The 22159-nt window shown below is 45.6% G+C and overlaps 1 protein-coding gene across 3 annotated transcripts in view; it reads left to right on the top strand.

Moving 5' to 3' along the window:
• Window positions 1–22159, top strand: part of LOC126469899 (sulfate transporter-like) — a 483509-nt gene that overhangs the window by 127930 nt on the left and 333420 nt on the right. The window contains exon 1 of one of the 3 annotated variants that reach the window (XM_050097247.1): window positions 4054–4192. The exons of 1 other annotated variant lie outside the window; for it this stretch is intronic. Coding sequence is in view for 1 of the 2 variants with exons in the window: in XM_050097244.1 (XP_049953201.1) it covers window positions 4328–4350 (23 nt within the window). In the remaining variant the exon portion in view is untranslated. Of the gene's footprint in view, window positions 1–4053; window positions 4193–4312; window positions 4351–22159 lie in introns of those variants that run through there. One more of the 3 variants, XM_050097244.1, reaches the window with a different exon arrangement.

The raw sequence follows: 22159 nt of genomic DNA, 5'->3' as shown, positions 1-22159 counted from the left end.
CAACCATCGACCTGGTGTAACAAGAAATGCCATTTATTGGACAGGCGACACGTTTGTATAGAAGATCCGAATGTATTATTGTGTCGAAAAACAATCGAGTATTCGACGTGGTTGAGGGGAAGAAACCAGAACATAGGAAAGGCGTAACAGGCTGCGAACGTGGCGCCTCGTAAATTTGGGAATGTTTTGTTTCTGTTTAGTGTTATTGACACTGTGTCAACACATACGCAGGAAGTACTGAAATCGTAAATAACGATGTCGTTGGGTCAACACATGAGTATTTAGGGGTCTTTTGATGTGGAGATATGTGTTCAACAAGGGCCTTCAACGGTGTGCCCCGAAGCACTTGTGTCTGCACCAGCGTTGTACTCTGTCGTTAGACCTACCACGGATTGCTGCCTATCCTCAACTACACAGTGGGGGATCCAACGACCTCTACGTTTTGTGATGAGATGCGGTCGTCCAATATCATACGCCATACTCGTTATTTCACCATCTTTCAACCACTTTACATAGGTGCTCACGACAGTAGTGCGCTAACAGGCGACCAGCTTCTCCGTTTCAGAGATTCTCGTTTCCAGGCTCAGCGCCACAACAATGTGCCCTTTGTCAAAACCACTTATACAGGGTGGTCCATTGATAGTGACCGGGCCAAATATCTCACGAAATAAGCATCAAACGAAAAAACTAAAAAAGAACGAAACTCGTCTAGCTTGAAGGGGGAAGCCAGATGGCGCTATGGTTTGCCCGCTAGATGGCGCTGTCATAGGTCAAACGGATGTCAACTGCGTTTTTTAAAAATAGGAACCCCATTTTTATTACATATTCGTGTAGTACGTAAAGAAATATGAATGTTTTAGTTGGACCACTTTTTTCGCTTTGTGATAGATGGCGCTGTAGTAGTCACAAACGTATAAGTACGTGGTATCACGTAACATTCCGCCAGTGCCAACGGTATTTGCTTCGTGATGCATTACCCGTGTTAAAATGGGCCGTTTACCAATTGCGGAAAAGATCGATATAGTGTTGATGTATGGCTATTGTGATCAAAATGCCTAACGGGCGTGTGCTATGTATGCTGCTCGGTATCCTGGACGACATCATCCAAGTGTCCGCACCGTTCGCCGGATAGTTAGGTTATTTAAGGAAACAGGAAGTGTTCAGCCACATGTGGAACGTCAACCACGACCTGCAACAAATGATAATGCCCAAGTAGGTGTTTCAGCTGCTGTCGTGGCTAATCCGCACATCAGTAGCAGACAAATTGCGCGAGAATCTGGAATCTCAAAAACGTTGGCGTTGAGAATGCTACATCAACATCGATTGCACCCGTACTATATTTCTATGCACCAGGAATTGCATGGCGACGAACGTCGTGTACAGTTCTGCCACAGGCCACAAGAGAAATTACGGGACGACGACAGATATTTTGCACGCGTTCTATTTAGCGACGAAGCGTCATTCACCAACAGCGGTAACGTAAACCTCCATAATATGTACTATTAGGCAACGGAAAATCCACGATGGCTGCGACAAGTGGAACATCAGCGACTTTAGCGGGTTAATGTATGGTGCGGCATTGTGGGAGGAAGGATAATTGGCCCCCATTTTATCGATGCCAATCTAAATGACGCAATGTGTGCTGATTTCCTACGTAATGTTCTACCGATTTTACTACAAGATGTTTCAATGCATGACAGAATGGCGATGTACTTCCGACATGATGGATGTCCGGCACATAGCTCGCGTGCAGTTGAAGCGGCATTGAATAGCATATTTCATGACAGATGGATTGGTCGTCAATGCACCATACCATGGCCCGCACGTTCACCGGATCTGACGCCCCGGATTTCTTGGATATTTTCTATCGTGATCCACCGACAACGTCTGACAACATGCGTCAGCGCATTGTCAATGCATGTGCGAACATTACGGAAGGCGAACTACTCGCTGTTGTAGACACACATCAGGTTGCACTTTAGCAAGAGCTACGGATCTCTCCTCTCAGGATCTCAGAATGTACGAACAGATGGTTTATGGAAAGAAATGAAATCTCTCAGATCTATTTTCTCCGTTGATCAGTGTCAGCTTAGTTCACAGTTTTAAGAATAAAACGGATAGGGTCCACGGCACGTAACAGAATCTTCGCAGCTCGACACCACTTCGAAACGCGCGCCTTATCTAAATTCGAGAAAGAGAAAGGAAGAAAACATTTCTCACGCCTTCCTTACCAGTAAAGAAAGGAAGCCGGCCTTCGGTAAGCAAAAACTCTCCTAGAAGGCCTGAAGCCTACATTTTAATCCTTACATTTTCTTAGAATGTATTATTGCGTCGAAAAACAATCGAGTATTCGACGTGGTTGAGGGGAAGAAACCAGAACATAGGAAAGGCGTAACAGGCTGCGAACGTGGCGCCTCGTAAATTTGGGAATGTTTTGTTTCTGTTTAGTGTTATTGACACTGTGTCAACACATACGCAGGAAGTACTGAAAGTAAACAGAACAAGGAAATGTGGGATTCCAGAATGATGATTATTACCACTGCAGCAACAACACTTACGTGTCGTGTAGGAATTAACTTCATTTTACAAATCTTAGTAATGGGTAAGGTCAGGGAAAGGCTTCAGTCATGGACTATTAATAGGCAACATCCCGTTATTTAACTGAGACGATTTTAAAAACAAAGCAAATAAAAAATAAATCCTGAGGTGAGATGACTGGCTCAACAAACAAGACGGTGGAACTTCCTAGCAGTTTGAAGCTGTATGTCCGACCGAGATTCCAACTCGGAACTTTGCACACTCCGATTTTTATTCGTATGACAGTTCATTTTGTATTATCAAGTTTTATTATTGGTTTTTGTTTTCTTATTATGTTTAGTTAATCTGAAATCTAATAATGCTTTCTCTTCCTTTCGAGTAGTTTTAGCAGCAAATGAGTTTAAAAAATGAAGCATCTTATGTAATTAAAATTATCGATGACATTGTGTACACTGAAACTCATTTTAGACAAGACAACAGGTTTAATAAATACGGCAATAAATAATAGAAATAATAACACCATCACAGAGTAACAGATTCATTCTCGCAACTTTGTATCCTCTCTACACCCAAAGCTATCGTACTTCCCAATGCTTTTTACATCTGCATCTGTAATATACTGGTCGCTAAAGTGATCGCCAGAGGCTACTTTTTATGCCACTGTGTCAACTTTTCTTCCTGTTCAGTTCACGAGTGGATTATGTAACGAATGACTGACTGTATCCCTTTGTGCGCCTTTTATTCGTGTCATTTTGCCTGTACATCTGTACGCGGTACAAAAGTAAGGGGGCAGACTTCGTTTTGTTAGTAGGCTACCGGGAAATTGCAGTTTGTATAGAAAAGTGATTGCTCGCAAAAATTTTGTCCAACCAATACTGGAATACTATTAAATCGTGTGGGTTGCATGTAAGGTCGATCTAACAGAGGACATGCAGCGTATACGAAGAGAGCGGAACGAATGGCCACAGGCGTAGAGTGAAACAGAATTTCTGAAAAATCGTAGTTAGTAGACAGTCGAAGAGAGACGACGTGTGTATCTCGGGAAAATCCCGCTTAAAAATTTCCTATAACCAGTGTCTAGGGTGAAAACTGCGGATATACTTACGTACCGTATCGTTACTTAAACATCGTGAAGTAAAAATCGGAGTAATAACAGTTCGCTCAAAGGCATAAAAGCTGTTGCTGTTTTAGCGCTCCATCCGTGAATGGAAAGGTAGAAGATATTAATGTATGGTAGAGTAATAACTACTCTCTGCCATGCGCTTTATAAGGATAGGCAGTGTGTAGGCGCAGTCAACGCACGTATAGAGGCATCTGGGAATGCGCTAGCGTGCGCCACCCACTGTAGAATCGGCCTTCTCTGTGTCTGCAGCTGATACATCTCATGTTGACACACGCGTGTTAACCTTCATTACTTCAATTCAGCTCCCAGTTCTTCTTCGCCATGGCAGACTTTGCTTATGCTACACGAACTAGTCTTGGATTTTCCCTCTGTGAACACGTCTCGGCGCAAACAACACACGTGCCTCAAAACGAAATTGTGGAACCCATGAGAGTGAAAGGAAGTAATTTGGCAGCCAAAGCGCTGGCAGACGAGTGACAGCAGTCGAAGTAACGTATTAACCTGGTGTCATCTTAAGCCTGCAGAAAACGCGTACGTAATGCCTAAGCGGTGATGTTGGCATGCACCGCTGCTGTGTGAATTTCGGTGTTTCTTTCTGTATTTGTAATTCGAGTGGTTATCAGTTTCCTGTGGTTATGATTCCCATAATTAGCTAGTGGAATTATCATGCTTCGAATATACAAGCTGCGGTGAGTTTCAGAGAAAATAAACACCAAAAGCAACGGTAATGAAATTTTTACGGAGGTTATCATTACATAATTCTTTTTAATGCACAAATATTAGCGCTTGTGAGTGTTATATGTCGTATGTACCTGTGTAATGCCTACAGATGATGAGTTCATGGTAATTATGTTACATTTTTATTGCTGAATATGACAAGAGCACATGAAAGATGAACGTAGCCCTTTCGTTCCGAAAGCACCAAATAAGCCGCCACTTGAACTGCATACTACAGATGAATTGCTGTCCACAATGTATATTTCCACACATATAAGACCTAACATCTGGTGGTAAACAAAATTGCGCCCTTCGACAGGGATATGGGTACTCAATTACATATTGATCCTTACACATTGCTCTGGGAATGGCGACATGTTGACAAATGGAAGGATATAACATAATTTGATTGTGATATTGCTTGATAATGCTCAGGGGGCGAAATTAGCTAAACGCTAATGAAGTGACGTGTTTATTTGAAATAAAACGCAGCCTCAGGTCGGAAAAAAGGGTTCTTTCAAAAAATTTGTTGCAGTTGCGGATCAAAGCAGAAAGGAAAAGTACTGCGAAGAGACATTGTCTGTTAACCAGGTGCAAGAATTGTACGCTCCCACTTGTCCTGTTGTCGCTCAAACACAGTTGATGGAAATATTTTTCTCTGTCCGTTGTTCATCTCTGATTATTAACGATCATTCTTCAGCGGAAACCACTACTCGTGTCGTGAACCTGGTCTTGAATATTACATTGGCAGTTAAGAAATCACAACTAACGCGCAAATACTTTCGGCAAGTTCCGTAGTGACTGGTGTGTGGAAAGAGGGGAAACTGAGATCTTAATCTTCATATACACTACATACATACATACATACATACATACATACATACATACATTCCCCGCAATCCACCGCACGGTGAATGACGGAGGTTATCACGTACCATTGCTGTTCATTTACTTTCCTGTTCCACTCGCAGATACAGCTAGGGAAAAACGACTGTTTATATACCTCCTTACGAGCCCTAATCTTCGTGCTCCTTACGCGAAGTTTATGTTGGAGGCAGTTGAATCAATCTGTATTCGGCCTCAAACGCCGGTTCTCTAAATTTCCACAATAGTGCTCCCAAAAAGAGCATCTTCCCTCCCAGGAATCCCCATTTGAGTTCACGAAGCATTTCCGTAATATTTGCGTGCTGATCGAACCTACTTATAACCAGGAAGACAATTGCTTATTTTATGTTGTCTTCACTTTACCACCTCGCCGAAGTTACCCGTCTGCCTGTAAAACTGTCTCTGTTGGAGGAAGGGGTTTCCATAGTCCAGGTTGCTAACACACACACGCATGTGCTGTGGTGCCCGAGTCGGAGGGAGCTGGTTTGAAGCCTGGTGGCTGCAGAAATTTTCACCGCCAGGATATAGCCGCCAATGGGAGAAATTGTGAAGGCGTCAAGTTCGAGATCATCAGATTTTGTTCCAGTGTCGTGGATAAAATTTCAAACCTCACTGCAGAGTCTCGTGAAGTAACAGAAAGAGAGAATTCTGTGGCATTGTCGACTGGGGAACCCGAGGGGGAGTTTCAGTCGCCTAATCAAAACGGGCTTTCTTCCTCGGCGCACAATGGCACATTTCCAGGCTGTACCAAGGTTGTATGTTTAGTGTATAATTTGACATTAGGCGACGGTTGGTAGATAGATAGATAGATAGATAGATAGATAGATAGATAGATAGATAGATAGATAGATAGATAGATAGATAGATAGATAGATAGATAGATAGATAGATAGATAGATAGGTAGATAGATAGATAGGTAGATAGGTTGATTTGAGGGGTGGGGGGGGGAGACCAAATAGCGAGGTCATCGATCCTATCAGATTAGGGAAGGAAGTCGGCCGTGCGCTTTCAAAGGAACCATCCCGTCATTTTTCTGAAACGATTTAGAGAAACCACAGAAAACCTAAATCAGGATGGCCGGACGCAGTTTTGAACCGTCGCCCTCCCGAATGCGAGTCCAGTGTGATCGCCACTATGCCACCTTGCTCGGTAGGCGATTGTAATGTGCGCGGGGCTGTATAGTTTGTTATGTTTGTGTTGTATGATGTTAGGAGAGAGAGAGGGTGTACCTCGGTGCCACTATGTATGTAGCTTACTCGTCCTGAATACCACTACGCGCTTAATGTCCCCATCCGACGGACTGGCCATCAGGATGGGGCATGTTAAGCTGCGTGGCCCTAAGGTGCTCGTTTGAGTAGCGTATCTTAAGTACCGGCACCTTCTCGCTCGCTATCACCCTTTAAAAAAAAAAAAAAAAAAAAAAAAAAAAAAAAAAAAAAAAAAAAAAAAAAAAAAAAAAAAAGGAGAGAGAGAGAGAGAGAGAGAGAGAGAGAGCGCTTGCGTTACTCTGTATGAGCACTCATCTGTTACCCATACGACACAGATGAACCTTGTCACTTGACATGGTATTCCATTGCCCGCATCTCGTGGTCGTGCGGTAGCGTTCTCGCTTCCCACGCCCGGGTTCCCGGGTTCGATTCCCGGCGGGGTCAGGGATTTTCTCTGCCTCGTGATGGCTGGGTGTTGTGTGCTGTCCTTAGGTTAGTTAGGTGTAAGTAGTTCTAAGTTCTAGGGGACTTATGACCACAGCAGTTGAGTCCCATAGTGCTCAGAGCCGTTTGAACCATTTTGGTATTCCATTTCCAGTAGGCGCTTGCCCAACGCTCCGTGGGGTCAACTTTGAAATGTTTGGGAGGAGAGGATTAAGAGGGTGGGTGCGTGTATCTCGAATAGAGGTCGGAGATTCCTTCAAGACGTGTTTCCATGGGTAAGGTGCTGGAGCGGCCATTGTATCGTCAAGCAACACTGTTGTCGAGTGAATGAACACAGTGAGATAATAGGACGTGAGGTAGAAGAAGCGTGTTATCGTGCTGCCATTTCTCAGCAACTGTAAATTGCATATGATACTGGCTATAATATAACAAATAATGCAAAAAATATTTTTCCTGAACGATATAAGAAACTGCGGACTAGTAGACAGGTGTCGAGTAGGAAGTTGGTCTTACCGCAAGTATCTCTATATGTACATTCGTCAACTAGCCGCAATATATTGATTTAAGAAGCGGAAATTAATGAACCGGGAGAGACATTTAGCAGGTGGAAAGGGGAAGAGAGTTCGGAAAAGGAAATCTTAAGATAGACTAGGAGAAAATCAGCAGTGAATCTGGCTGGAGTATTTAGAATTGTCGACGTAATGTATCATTCAATATTTGTGATACTTCGTGATAAATAGCTCACTGTAGCTGAAGCTTTGAAATGGAGTGGGAAGTCACGCACGGCCGGACGTGCTTCGCCTATATCTCTTCTTGTTGAGTGTTCCGTCCTCTATAAGCATTTATGTGAATCTTTTCGGTTTAAATTGGTTCAAATGGCTCTAAGCACTATGGGACTTAGCATATGAGGTCATCAGTCCCCTAGACTTAGAACTACTTAATCCTAACTAACCTAAGGACAACACACACATCCGTGCCCGAGGCAGGAACCTGCGACCGTAGCAGCAGCGCGGTTCCGGACTGAAGCGCCTTGAACCGCTCGGTCACAGCGGCCGGCTTTTCGTTTTAATGTTTGATACAATACATAATTTTCAAAACAAAGCTTCCTACTTGTCTGAAACGGAAAGTTTATAATTAGTATGTAGTACCGGACAAACAAGTAAATGCATCAGGGAACAGAGTGAAGTGTAACAAGTAATTATGACTCTCAAGAAAATGGATGGAGCCAGGCGAATAGATGGTAGATGAACTCAGAAAGATTTTTGCTTTATCGGAAAATACCGAGAAGGGTTGGTAGTAAGTGACGGTAGGCATCAGGTAAGAGCAGTATAGCAGCGAAGCACTGAATACGATAATGTGTAGAGAAGTATACACAAGATCTTTATTTAGCAGGTCGAGGATGACGATCATGATCATGATGATGGTGGTGGTAATGTATTCAGCGATTGACCAGTGGAGTAGAAGAGTTAGTGACAACGTACATGAACTGAATATAATTGTGCACAATGTCTTATAAAGTGACGCCGTAGTGTTATCGATAGTGGTTCATTGTGAAGGAACTTACGAGATAAAACGTACCTATTGACACATATTTTAAAAAGAAACTGATAAATAGATAAATAAATAAATAATATTCGTCGTGTAAATAGTAACAAAAGCACTACAACTCTCATTATTGGTTCGTTTCATCTAAACCTTAAAATGGAAAATGAGCAAAGACGCTCAATAAGAAAACAAGCTAGCGTGGGGATTGAGACTCTGGACACTACGCGAGGAACGAATTTAAAACACTCGAGCTCTTAACCAGGTTTACGTTTTCTGTTGGTTTCCTAAATCGATTTAGGTGAATACCGTAATTTTTCTGCGAGTGGTTGTATTGTTAAGATACTGCACTCGACGGCGATTTAAAAAGAATTACAGAAACAGGATTAGAATACCGTGCTTTTCCTTAATCACTTAAGGCAAATACTCGGACTGTTGCCCTGAAAAGGGACCTGCCGATTTCCCTCCCCATCCTTCCTCAATGAGCTTGTCCTCTGTCTTTTATGACCTCGTCATCGACAGGATGTTAAACTTTAAACTACTTCGCTTCACTGTAGTTTGTGAAACGATGTCACAGCCGATTTCCGTCCCCCATGTCTGTCCATCTGAGCAACTCCTCCGTTTGAATTGTCGTCGATGTCGACGAGACGTTACCACTTGTTTTACTTCCGCATTTCCTTCTCTAACAAACTGTAAACTTGGCCCATCAAAATCGGTGATAGTTAACTGGGAAATAAACCCGGGCGCCGCGCGGGATTAGCCGAGCGGTCTTAGGCGCTGCAGCCGGCCGGCTGGCCGAGCGGTTCTAGGCGCTACAGTCTGGTACCGCGCGACCGCTACGGTCGCAGGTTCGAATCCTGCCTCGGGCATGGATGTGTGTGATGTCCTTAGGCTAGTTAGGTTTAAGTAGTTCAAAGTTCTATGGGACTGATGACCTCAGATGTTAAGTCCCATAGTGCTCAGAGCCATTTGAACCATTTAAGGCACTGCAGTCTTGGACTGTGCGGCTGGTCCCGGCGGAGGTTCGAGTCGTCCCTCGGACATGGGTGTGTGTGTTTGTCCTTAGGATAATTTAGGTTAAGTAGTGTGTAAGCTTAGGGACTGATGACCTTAGCAGTTAAGTCCCATAAGCTTTCACCCATATTTGAACATTTGAAACCCGGGCACGCACCAAACGAGTTACCGCAGAGGTACGACGCCGTAGTTCAAGCACTTTGGGACAGTCCAGGCTGATTTGAAAACCTTAGGCGGCTGTATACCGTGGCCAAGGTGGTCTAGCGTTTAGAGCACTACATTCCGATCCTTGAGGCTCCGGTTTCAATCCTGGACAGAAGCAGAGATTTTTCTCGTTCCAGCCCCTCCAAGACGGACCCAATCCACTCAGTCTGCTGTCAAAATGAGATGAGTAGCGAGGATCTTCCCCAGGGGTAAACGGCCAGGGCGAACTGCCGCAGCGAGTAAAACCTGCAATCAGACGGGTAACAGGCTTGCGCCACAGAATTTGCCTTGGCTTTACCTGGCCGAGCGTAAAGCAGAGCAGAGCAGAGCCTGGTGGGGGCAGTGGAGAGATGTCGTCACAGCCGCGGAGCCAATAGCGTGAGGCGCTCGCCCCACAGCCGGCGCTGAAGCCAGCCGACACCCTACCTACATCCTCTCTCGCCTTTTCCTACCAGCACTCTCATCAAATCGGTCGTCTGCTGTTGTGTTGACCTCTGCAGGAAGCCACATCGACAAAATTCCACTTCACCTCGATAGTCATAGGAAGCGGAAACAACCTTTTGTCAAGGTAAACGTAAGTTATTTAACTGTTCTAATCATTATTTCTTTGAAATCTGTTGATCGTAGCGGTACGGAAATACGGTCGAATCTTTCTTCGGATGAATTCGTGCCTATATGACGGGAAGGGAAACCTCCAGTCAATAACCTTCTGTTTCCCAATCCTGTAAGGTCTTACTCTCATCCTTCGTCGCGCTAACAACCGCGTCAGCTGCCGGATGGAGCATTGCTTATAACTTCTCTGACAACGTGTATTGAGGTTTTACGCCACAAAAGTTTCTACTGTAGGATGAAGTTTTGTACAGCTTTGTTTCGACGAGTTTCACCCTAGAGACAGCTTTGATCAGCTGCCACATATACTGGGTTTGCGGGGACGGTCTTGAGAATTTCGATGTTTTTGTTTGTACGTAATGTGCACGTCGACCATTTTGTTGCCTATATATGTAACCCTTCTTACGTCGGAAGTAAATAAAGCGTTCCGCATTTTCTGTGAGTGTTTATAAAGTATTTACAGGGTTATTACAATTGATTGAAGCGATTTCACAGCTCTACAATAACTTTATTATTTGAGATATTTTCACAATGCTTTGCACTCACATACAAAAACTCAGTCTTTTTAGACATTCACAAATGTTCGATATGTGCCCCTTTAGTGATTCGGCAGACATCAAGCCGATAATCAAGTTCCTCCCACACTCGGCGCAGCATGTCCCCATCAATGAGTTCGAAAGCATCGTTGATGCGAGCTCGCAGTTCTGGCACGTTTCTTGGTAGAGGAGGTTTAAACACTGAATCTTTCACATAATCCCACAGAAAGAAATTGCATGGGGTTAAGTCGGGAGAGCGTGGAGGCCATGACATGAATTACTGATCATGATCTCCACCACGACCGATCCATCGGTTTTGCAGTCTCCTGTTTAAGAAATGCCGAACATCATGATGGAAGTGCGGTGGAGCACCATCCTGTTGAAAGATGAAGTCTGCGCTGTCGGTCTCCAGTTGTGGCATGAGCCAATTTTCCAGCATGTCCAGATACACGTGTCCTGTAACGTTTTTTTCGCAGCAGAAAAAGGGGCCGTAAACTTTAAACCGTGAGATTGCACAAAACACGTTAACTTTTGGTGAATTGCGAATTTGCTGCACGAATGCGTGAAGATTCTCTACCACCCAGATTCGCACATTGTGTCTGTTCACTTCACCATTAAGAAAAAATGTTGCTTCATCACTGAAAACTAGTTTCGCACTGAACGCATCCTCTTCCATGAGCTGTTGCAACCGCGCCGAAAATTCAAAGCGTTTGACTTTGTCATCGGGTGTCAGGGCTTGTGGCAATTGTAAAGGGTAAGGCTTCTGCTTTAGCCTTTTTCCGTAAGATTTTCCAAACCGTCGGCTGTGGTACGTTTAGCTCCCTGCTTGCTTTATTCGTCGATTTCCACAGGCTACGCGTGAAACTTGCCCGCACGCGTTCAACCGTTTCTTCGCTCACTGCAGGCCGACCCGTTGATTTCCCCTTACAGAGGCATCCAGAAGCTTTAAACTGCGCATACCATCGCCAAATGGAGTTAGCAGTTGGTGGATCTTTGTTGAACTTCGAGCTGAAGTGTCGTTGCACTGTTATGACTGACTGATGTGAGTGCATTTCAAGCACGACATACGCTTTCTCGGCTCCTGTCGCCATTTTGTCTCACTGCGCTCTCGAGCGCTCTGGCGGCAGAAACCTTAAGTGCGGCTCCAGCCGAACATAACTTTGAGTTTTTCTACGTATGTGTAGTGTGTCGTGACCATATGTCAATGAATGGAGCTACAGTGAATTTATGAAATCGCTTCAATCATTTGTAATAGCCCTGTATATACCAAAATCCACTGTAGAGTCTCTTCTGACATTTACTATGGGTTTCCAAACACTGTAACAGTTGAGTGTTATGTAAATAGTTGCAACAAGTGCCTCGCAATGAAGCCTCTTAATCATCTTTTTTTTCCATTTTCTGTTACCGTTGATACTCCCACAACACCAAACTCGTTGTAGATGCAACACTTCTTTCTCATTTGATGGTGATAGGAATGTGAAGTCCGTTGGCTTTAGAGGACAGTTCTAGGCCGGCCAGAGTGGCCGAGCGGTTCTAGGCTCTACAGTTTGGAACCGCGCGACTGCTACGGTCGCAGGTTCGAATCCTGCCTCGGGCATGGATGTGTGTAATGTCCTTAGGTTAGTTAGGTTTAAGTAGTTCTAAGTTCTAGGGGACTGATGACCTCAGAAGCTAAGTCCCATAGTGCTCAGAGCCATTTGAACCATTTTTGACAGTTCTATTATTATCACGTATTGATTATTGGAAATTATGTCAAACGTTAATTCCGATGGTCCGTCTGAGAGTTTGTTTGAGACAATGCTGATCCTAGGAATGAATCCTGCTTTTTAGTCCTGTGCCAGCTACCTGTGTGGCTGACTGCTCTTCCGTGCCCAATTTGGTTCAAATGGCTCTGAACACCATGGACTTAACATCTGAGGTCATCAGTCCCCTAGAACTTAGAACTACTTAAACCTAACTAACCTAAGGGCATCACACACACCCATGCCCGAGGCAGGATTCGAACCTGCGACCGTAGCAGTCGCACGGTTCCAGACTGAAGCGCATAGAACCGCTCGGTCACAGCGGCCGGCCGTGCCCAATTTCTTCGATGCGTACATGCATGGGAAATTTTCGGGTACAATCACTGCAGCTGTCCCATGCCGACTACAAAAAGTACGTAACTCGTGTTGTCCCCATGCTAAGACCATTGCGGAGCAGGGGTACCACAATGACAGAAGGAAATACAGCTTAGGGACTTCCTACCGGCACACTTCTGCTGTGGTCCGGATGACAGATGCAGCACAGTGTGGGAATGAAATAGCGCGCCAACTGGAAACGTACTCGAAAGTTGATTTGCGCGGAAGAGTACGATTCTTGTGGGCAAAACGTATAAATTGTACACAGATACACCCTGGGATTCTGGCGGTATATGGTCCAAAGGCACTGCCGCGTCAGGACGTAGTGAAATGGTGCCAGCAATTTGACCCTAGCCGCACAGACGTGAGCGCTGCTGATTAGGAAGGAAGGCCACAGGCAACAATGTTCACTGAGTCGAGGAACTGATTCGCAGCAAATCGTAGATTTTCCGATGGTCACACAGTGTTTCTCGATTAGCTCCGTGACCAAGCAGCGGATTTCTATCGTCGAGGAATTGAACGATGGGTAGAACGTTCCGACCGTTGTATACGGACACTTGGTGGCCGTTTTGAAAAATAGTGTAATGTCTCTGTGCCACTATGGAATGCAGCCTTTAATAAAAGTTAATTGCCCTGCCACAATAAGATGTAACTTACTTTTTGATGTTTCTTGTAAAAACTGTCATTAGCATGCAGCATTTCGCCGACGTTGCTGTCATTAGAGATTGAGAATATCGCAGTTTTAGTAGGACGTGGAAGGAAATCGACCTTGAGATTTTTGAAGAAACCATCGCTGTTTTTCATCCTCATCTTTTTCAATGCAAACTTGTGATCGATGTCTAGCGATCTCATCCTCAAAAGGGCGTCAAATCCCAATCCGCCTTCCTTCGGGAAATCTAAGTTCGAGTGCCCAGAGGGAAATACGAACGCCACTCGCTCAAAATTCTTGTCTGCAGTTAACTAGTGTGCCATTACTGACAAATGATAAGTAAAGGGAACCTCCCCATCGCACCCCCCCCCCCCCCCCGGCAGATTTAGTTATAAGTTGGCACCGTGGATAGGCGTTGAAAAACTGAACACAGATCAATCGAGAAAACAGGAAGAAGTTGTGTGGAACTATGAAAAAATAAGCAAAATAGACAAACTGAGTAGTACATGCGCAAGATAGGCAACATCAAGGATAATGTGAGCTCAGGAGCGCTGTGGTCCCGTGGGCAGCGTGAGCAGCTGCGGATCGAGAGGTCCTTGGTTCAAGTCTTCCCTCGAGTGAAAAGTTTACTTTCTTTAATTTCGCAAAGTTATGATCTGTCCGTTCGTTCATTGACTTCTCTATTCACTGTAATAAGATTAGTGTCTGTGTTTTGCGACCGCACCGCAAAACCGTGTGATTGGTAGACGAAAGGACGTGCCTCTCCAATGGGAACCGAAAACATTTGATCGCAAGGTCATAGGTCAACCGATTCCTTCACAGGAAAATACGTCTGATATATTCTATACGACATTGGTGACGGCATGTGCGTCACATGACAAGAATATGTTGTCGACCCACCTAACTTGTACACTTGGAGAATGGGTAAAAAGATTCTTCTACCTTTCGATGTTTGTTTAGGTGTAGCGTCCCCATACTACGGCGGAGTTACCTCGCATCGGACGGACGGACGGACAGACAATAATTGTCTGAAAATAAAAAATTAAACATTTCACTTGAGGGAAGACTTTGAACCAAGGACCTCTCGTTCCGCAGCTGCTCACGCTAACCACGGGACCACGGCGCTCCTGTGCTCACACTATCCTTGATGTTGCCTATCTTGCGCATGGACTACTGTCGGTATATTTTGCTTATTTTTTTCATTGTTCCACACAACTTCTTCCTGTTTTCTCGATTGATCTGTGTTCAGTTTTTCAAGGCCTACCCACTGTGCCAACTTATAACTAAATCTGAGGGGGGTGCGACGGGGAGGTTCCCTTGTAAGCAGTATGGGATATAACTTCTGAGGTCATCAGCTCCCTAGAACTTAGAACTACTTAAACCTAACTACCCTAAATACATCACACACATCCATGCCCGAGGCAAGATTCGAACCTGCGACCGTAGCAGCAGCGCGGTTCCGGACTGAAGCGCCTACAACTGCTCGGCCACAGCGGCCGGGTCCTGCGATTTCCATCACCTAAATCTTAACAAAAGCATTACAGCTCTTAACACGTGTTCATTTCATCTAAACCTCCCAAAGGGAAAAGCACAAGACCCTCAACTAGAAACAGGCTGACGTGGGGATTGAGGCGCTGGACATATATTCCTGCTAAATGTCTCTCCTGCTTCTTCACTTTACGCTTCTTAAATCACTATACTGTTACCAGATTACACATTCACAACTACAGGTAGGTACAGTTAGGCAAACTTTCAACTGGATACGTCTCTACTAGCCCAGAGTTTCCTACGTAAAGTAAGGGAGGAGTGTTAGGATTTAACGTTCCATCGACGAGGAGATCATGAGAGACGGAGCTGTCAGGAACTGTCAAATGATGTCTAAGAAAACCGGCCGTGTTCTTTTCAAGGGAGCCATCCCAGCATTTGGTGCAAGTGATTTCGGGATACTACCAAAAACCTATATCTGCGAGTATCTAGCGGGGATGTGCATTGCCGCCACCTCGTACATTGTTATGTCGTGTAGTATTAGCCTCTTGCTACATTAATCGACGCCCTGCAACATTTAGTCTCCAGAAAACTAATCTTTGGGACCGACAGAGCCAACGAGGAGCGAGGACCTCATAATTAACACTGATCCATAATGAACTGTAAAATTTTGTAACTAACAGCGTGTCGGCGAAAGTCTGGTGAGGACACGGTCATTCGTAGCGCGTGGCATGTATCGCCATATGTAACGGTCACGGTGGGATCTCGATGTTCGGCCAAATTGGCGTGTCGATGTTAAACGCGAACGGACCCTTGTTCATTGGCAGAAGTAAATTGGTTGACGAGTTACCAGCAAGGCCGCGTCCTGGAGAAGGTAGGGGTGCTATCGCAAATTGGCCGCAGTGCAGACCTTGGCGTACACCTGAGCAGACTAATGGTCGGGAATTCTCTCTCATACTACGTAAGTCTACTGACACTCACAACCTTCTGGGAATTCTCCTTGCTGTTTTACTTTGTTCGTTACTACCTTAGTTCTCTCGACTGCGTGAATTGCTCACGAGTGGAAACAGAGTGCTTAGGCATCATCCGTCCCTGGAATATTATTTCTAGATAGCGAACACGTAGCTGCGTGCAGCCAACCACTTTCAATTCTTCAAAATATTGTAACTACTTCTCTTGCTCGTAACTTTCACAATAGCTACTGAAGACGTGTTTAAGATGAGACGGACAGATGAATTAATTGATTTCATTAGTATTAGCAGTTGCATAGCTTTACGTAACTTTTTAAGTAATTTCTTCCCATCCTAACCCTTTGTTAGCGACTCGGGAACCGTTACAGCGAAAAATTGCTACTTTTCATGACAGCCAAAACGTGATTTCTACATGGTTACACCAAGTACTTCTGGAACTTTACAATCACAACATATTTGGCGGTCGAAACGTAGCGCCGTTGTAAACGGAGTTCAGTGTGGTGAGGACTGTGCAAATGTTAAGTGTCAGTGGCACCCATCTAGCAGTGGTAAGTTAGTGCAGTGTTCCACATGGAAAACAGCGTGTAACCTCTGCGTGTTGAACCTATTGATAAAATAACAGTTAACTGTAGAATCACTTGGGATTATGCTAGAAGCTAAGTACTAGTAAATAACTCGTTCATTATGCGTGTTCATGGTAGTGATACAGAAATCGATAAAAAATTCGAATAAATTCCTACGAGCAACTGTACTTTTTTGTATTTAGTACACAGTCATCCTACCTACACAACATATCATTAAACAAAATCAATATACGATTTAAAAATAGTCGCGCGGTGTGGGGCACCTTGTAACGGTTCGCGCGGCTTTCCTCGGCGGAGGTTCGAGTCCTCCTTCGGGCATGGGTGTGTGTGTGTTGTCGCTAGCGTAAGTTAGTTAGATTTAGTAGTGTGTAAGCTTAGGGACCGATGACCTCAGCAGTTTGGTCCCACAAGACCTTACCACAAATTTGCAAAATTTAAAAGTAGAATATAGGCAGAAAATATACAACGCACATAGAAATACTAAAAAAAAACTATCTCCACAGCTCGCATTGTAACTGTAAACATTTGCAATTTCTGATTACGTTTTACTAAATTGAGTGGCGTATTGAGAGTACAAAAACAGCAACCGGCTACGTTCAGACACTACGGTCTATTTGAATAATCTGATGTATGTGTGTACACAAGTGAAACTTAAAACTATTTTCATTTCGAAGTTTGATTTAAACACCACAGTGCTTTTCTGGCCACGAGCCAATTGGAGATGGGCAGTTGAATCCCGTCTGGCCATCCAGGAATAGGTTTTCCGTGATCTCCCTCTATCACCTAAAGCGAATGCGAGAACATTTCTTTTGAAAGGACATAGCGATTTCATTTGTCATCCCCCCCCCTCCCCCCCCGATTCGAAGTAATTCTCCATCTCTAATGGCCTCGTCATCGACCCGACGTTAATTCCTGTTCCTCCATTTTCCTTCCTTTTGGGTGTGGTGTGCCTTGCATTGCGCCAGATTTTTAAATGACTTACCCAGATAGTCACAGGATGACACATGCTTAAATGCGGACTCCTTACCACTGTGGAACTCGCCATTTTTCACATTACTGAATTATAGCCAGGTGTTAAAAAGCGACAAGTGGCAGAAAATAATCCTATGTCCGACCGAGGACTGAAGTCCGGATCCTGAGATTCGTAAATTGACACTTGGCCAGCTAAGTACATAGTTTCCGAATAAGGGTTCAGCATATCACCAAGAAATTATACTCCCGATTTCTTCAACTATTGGATTATTTCTTTCCTACAATCTTCTCATATGAATGATTCATATCTCCAACGTATACAGTCACTTGGAGGACTGTTCGCAACACAAATTCTGTTCAGATGAGCTGGGAAAACTGCTGTGATTGAAGATAATTCGTGTGAGATTTGTTAAAAGACGTCAGTATGGTGTGTCTCTCATCTGACTACAATCTAACACAGTTTCACAGAATACAAGACATAATAATTCTGTTTTTACTGACATATTTCTAGTTGGAAATGTTTCCAAACTTTTTAGTTCACGTCCACAGGGCTGTACCGCCCACTTTCTGCAGACCGTGTGCACTCGACAAAACAAAACGGTTCGCATGTGTTGATAAGCACGGGCACCTTTCCTTGTTTACAGCGGGCGCCAGTGGGAAAGCAACTCACACTGGCAACGGCGGTAGCACCACGTGTAACACACTTTCAGCAGTCTCTTCGTTCCCTTCTTATTGTAACGATTTTATTTATAAACCTTTTGATTTTCTTTGATTGCTTCTATTATACTGTTTTATGAACACACTATAATTTTTTCTATCTGTTTGAAGTGCCGAGATGCTCCGCCCTCGAATGTGCAAGTAAGAGCAGAGCTGTATAGCTACGTGGTAGCCGCGTGGCTGCGTTTGAAGATATGGATTGCCCTGGAACTAATTAAGGTTCGCGTTCCATCTAGACCATAAATTTTTTTATATTGTGTGTTGCAAGCGTTACGCGAATATAGGCAAGATATGCCGATCATGATAACACACTGTGCTAGGGACGGGTATACGACACAGTTATTTACTGCCAGGGTGTCTCAGCACATGCAGGCCACGAGAACAGCGTCGTACCACTCATCGTCCGCAGCTCGTGGTCGTGCGGTAGCGTTCTCGCTTCCCACGCCCGGGTTCCCGGGTTCGATTCCCGGCGGGGTTAGGGATTTTTCTCTGCCTCGTGATGGCTGGGTGTTGTGTGATGTCCTTAGGTTAGTTAGGTTTCAGTAGTTGTAAGTTCTAGGGGACTGATGACCATAGATGTTGAGTCCCATAGTGCTCAGAGCCATCTGAACCATTTTTTGTACCACTCATCCAGTATGATGGTTTCACTGCGCTGTTCCAATGAAGTGATCGAGTCCCAGCAGGACCTCTTATCGTTCAGCAATAACAGGCTAACGTCGACCTGATCGACTGGCATGTTAGTGTGCCGGACTTGAATAGCACTGAAAATTTGTGGTATAAAACGAAGCGTCACATCTACTTACAATGGCCGACACCGGCACCCAGACCTAGTGCTGGATGCGTGGGAGAGTCTCACGGAGGATGAGACATACACTCCTGGAAATTGAAATAAGAACACCGTGAATTCATTGTCCCAGGAAGGGGAAACTTTATTGACACATTCCTGGGGTCAGATACATCACATGATCACACTGACAGAACCACAGGCACATAGACATAGACACAGGCAACAGAGCATGTACAATGTCGACACTAGTACAGTGTATATCCACCTTTCGCAGCAATGCAAGCTGCTATTCTCCCATGGAGACGATCGTAGAGATGCTGGATGTAGTCCTGTGGAACGGCTTGCCATGCCATTTCCACCTGGCGCCTCAGTTGGACCAGCGTTCGTGCTGGACGTGCAGACCGCGTGAGACGACGCTTCATCCAGTCCCAAACATGCTCAATGGGGGACAGATCCGGAGATCTTGCTGGCCAGGGTAGTTGACTTACACCTTCTAGAGCACGTTGGGTGGCACGGGATACATGCGGACGTGCATTGTCCTGTTGGAACAGCAAGTTCCCTTGCCGGTCTAGGAATGGTAGAACGATGGGTTCGATGACGGTTTGGATGTACCGTGCACTATTCAGTGTCCCCTCGACGATCACCAGTGGTGTACGGCCAGTGTAGGAGATCGCTCCCCACACCATGATGCCGGGTGTTGGCCCTGTGTGCCTCGGTCGTATGCAGTCCTGATTGTGGCGCTCACCTGCACGGCGCCAAACACGCATACGACCATCATTGGCACCAAGGCAGAAGCGACTCTCATCGCTGAAGACGACACGTCTCCATTCGTCCCTCCATTCACGCCTGTCGCGACACCACTGGAGGCGGGCTGCACGATGTTGGGGCGTGAGCGGAAGACGGCCTAACGGTGTGCGGGACCGTAGCCCAGCTTCATGGAGACGGTTGCGAATGGTCCTCGCCGATACCCCAGGAGGAACAGTGTCCCTAATTTGCTGGGAAGTGGCGGTGCGGTCCCCTACGGCACTGCGTAGGATCCTACGGTCTTGGCGTGCATCCGTGCGTCGCTGCGGTCCGGTCCCAGGTGGACGAGCACGTGCACCTTCCGCCGACCACTGGCGACAACATCGATGTACTGTGGAGACCTCACGCCCCACGTGTTGAGCAATTCGGCGGTACGTCCACCCGGCCTCCCGCATGCCCACTATACGCCCTCGCTCAAAGTCCGTCAACTGCACATACGGTTCACGTCCGCGCTGTCGCGGCATGCTACCAGTGTTAAAGACTGCGATGGAGCTCCGTATGCCACGGCAAACTGGCTGACACTGACGGCGGCGGTGCACAAATGCTGCGCAGCTAGCGTCATTCGACGGCCAACACCGCGGTTCCTGGTGTGTCCGCTGTGCCGTGCGTGTGATCATTGCTTGTACAGCCCTCTCGCAGTGTCCGGAGCAAGTATGGTGGGTCTGACACACCGGTGTCAATGTGTTCTTTTTTCCATTTCCAGGAGTGTATTTCCAGAGGCAGAGCGCCTCCATGCCTCATCGTATGAGGCATGTAACTAACGCGAATTGTGGGTGGGCCTCATGCTAGCCTCATCCCTGATGTGAAACATTCCTCGCCTCACATTACTCCAGTTTATGTTACAGTATTTGAAACAAATGTATGTTTGTTTTAATTGGAAATCAACACTACTGGCCATTAAAATTGCTACACCACGAAGATGACGTGCTACAGACGCGAAATTTAACAGACAGGAAGAAGATGCTGTGATATGCAAATGATTAGCTTTTCAGAGCATTCACACAAGATTGGCGCCGGTGGCGACACCTAAAACGTGCTGACATGAGGAAAGTTTCAAACCGATTTCTCATACACAAACAGCAGTTGACCCGCGTTGCCTGGTGAAACGTTGTCGTGATGCCTCGTGGAAGGAGGAGAAATGCGTACCATCACGTTTCCAACTTTGATAAAGGTCGGGTTGTAGCCTATCGCGATTGCGGTTTATCGTATCGCGACATTACTGCTTGCGTTGGTCGAGATCCAAAGACTGTTAGAAGAATATGGAGTCGGTGGATTCAGCAGGCTAATACGGAACGCCGTGTTGGATCCCAACGGCCTCGTATCACTAGCAGTCGAGATGACAGGCATCTTATCCGCATGGCTGTAACTGATCGTGCAGCCACGTCTCGATCCTTGAGTCAACAGATGGGGACGCTTGCAAGACAACCACCATCTGCAGGAACAGTTCGACGTTTGCAGCAGCATGGACTATCAGCTCGGAGACCATGGCTGCGGTTACCCTTGAAGCTGCATCACAGACAGGAGCATCTGCGATGGTGTACTCAACGACGAACCTGGGTGCACGAATGGCAAAACGTCATTTTTTCGGATGAATCCAGGTTCTGTTTACAGCATCATGATGGTCGCATCCGTGTTTGCCGACATCGCGGTGCACGCACATTGGAAGCGTGTATTCGTCATCGCCATACTGGCGTATCACCCGGCGTGATGGTATGGGGTGCCACTGGTTACACGTCTCGGGCACCTCTTGTTCGCATTGACGGCACTTTGAACAGTGGACGTTACATTTCAGATGTGTTACCACCCGTGGCTCTACCCTTCATTCGATCCCATCGAAACCCTACATTTCAGCAGGATAATGCACGACCGCGTGTAGCAGATCCTGTACGGGCCTTTCTGGATACAGAAAATGTTCGACTGCTGCCCTGGCCAGCACATTATCCAGATTTCTCACCAATTGAAAACGTCTGGTCAATGGTGGCCGAGCAACTGGCTCGTCACAATACGCCAGTTACTACTCTTCGTGAACTGTGGGATCCTGTTGAAGCTGCATGGGCAGCTGTACCTGTACACGTCATCCAAGCTCTGTTTGACTCAATGCCCAGGCGTATCAAGGCCGTTATTATGGCCAGAGGTGGTTGTTCTGGGTACTGATTTCTCAGGATCCATGCACCCAAATTGCGTGAAAATGTAATCACATGTCAGTTCTAGTATAATATATTTGTCCAATGAATACCCGTTTATCATCTGCA

This window comes from Schistocerca serialis, chromosome 3 (genome assembly GCF_023864345.2).
Source record: "Schistocerca serialis cubense isolate TAMUIC-IGC-003099 chromosome 3, iqSchSeri2.2, whole genome shotgun sequence".
Classification (NCBI taxonomy): domain Eukaryota; kingdom Metazoa; phylum Arthropoda; class Insecta; order Orthoptera; family Acrididae; genus Schistocerca; species Schistocerca serialis.
This window is presented reverse-complemented; position numbering and strand designations above follow the sequence as displayed.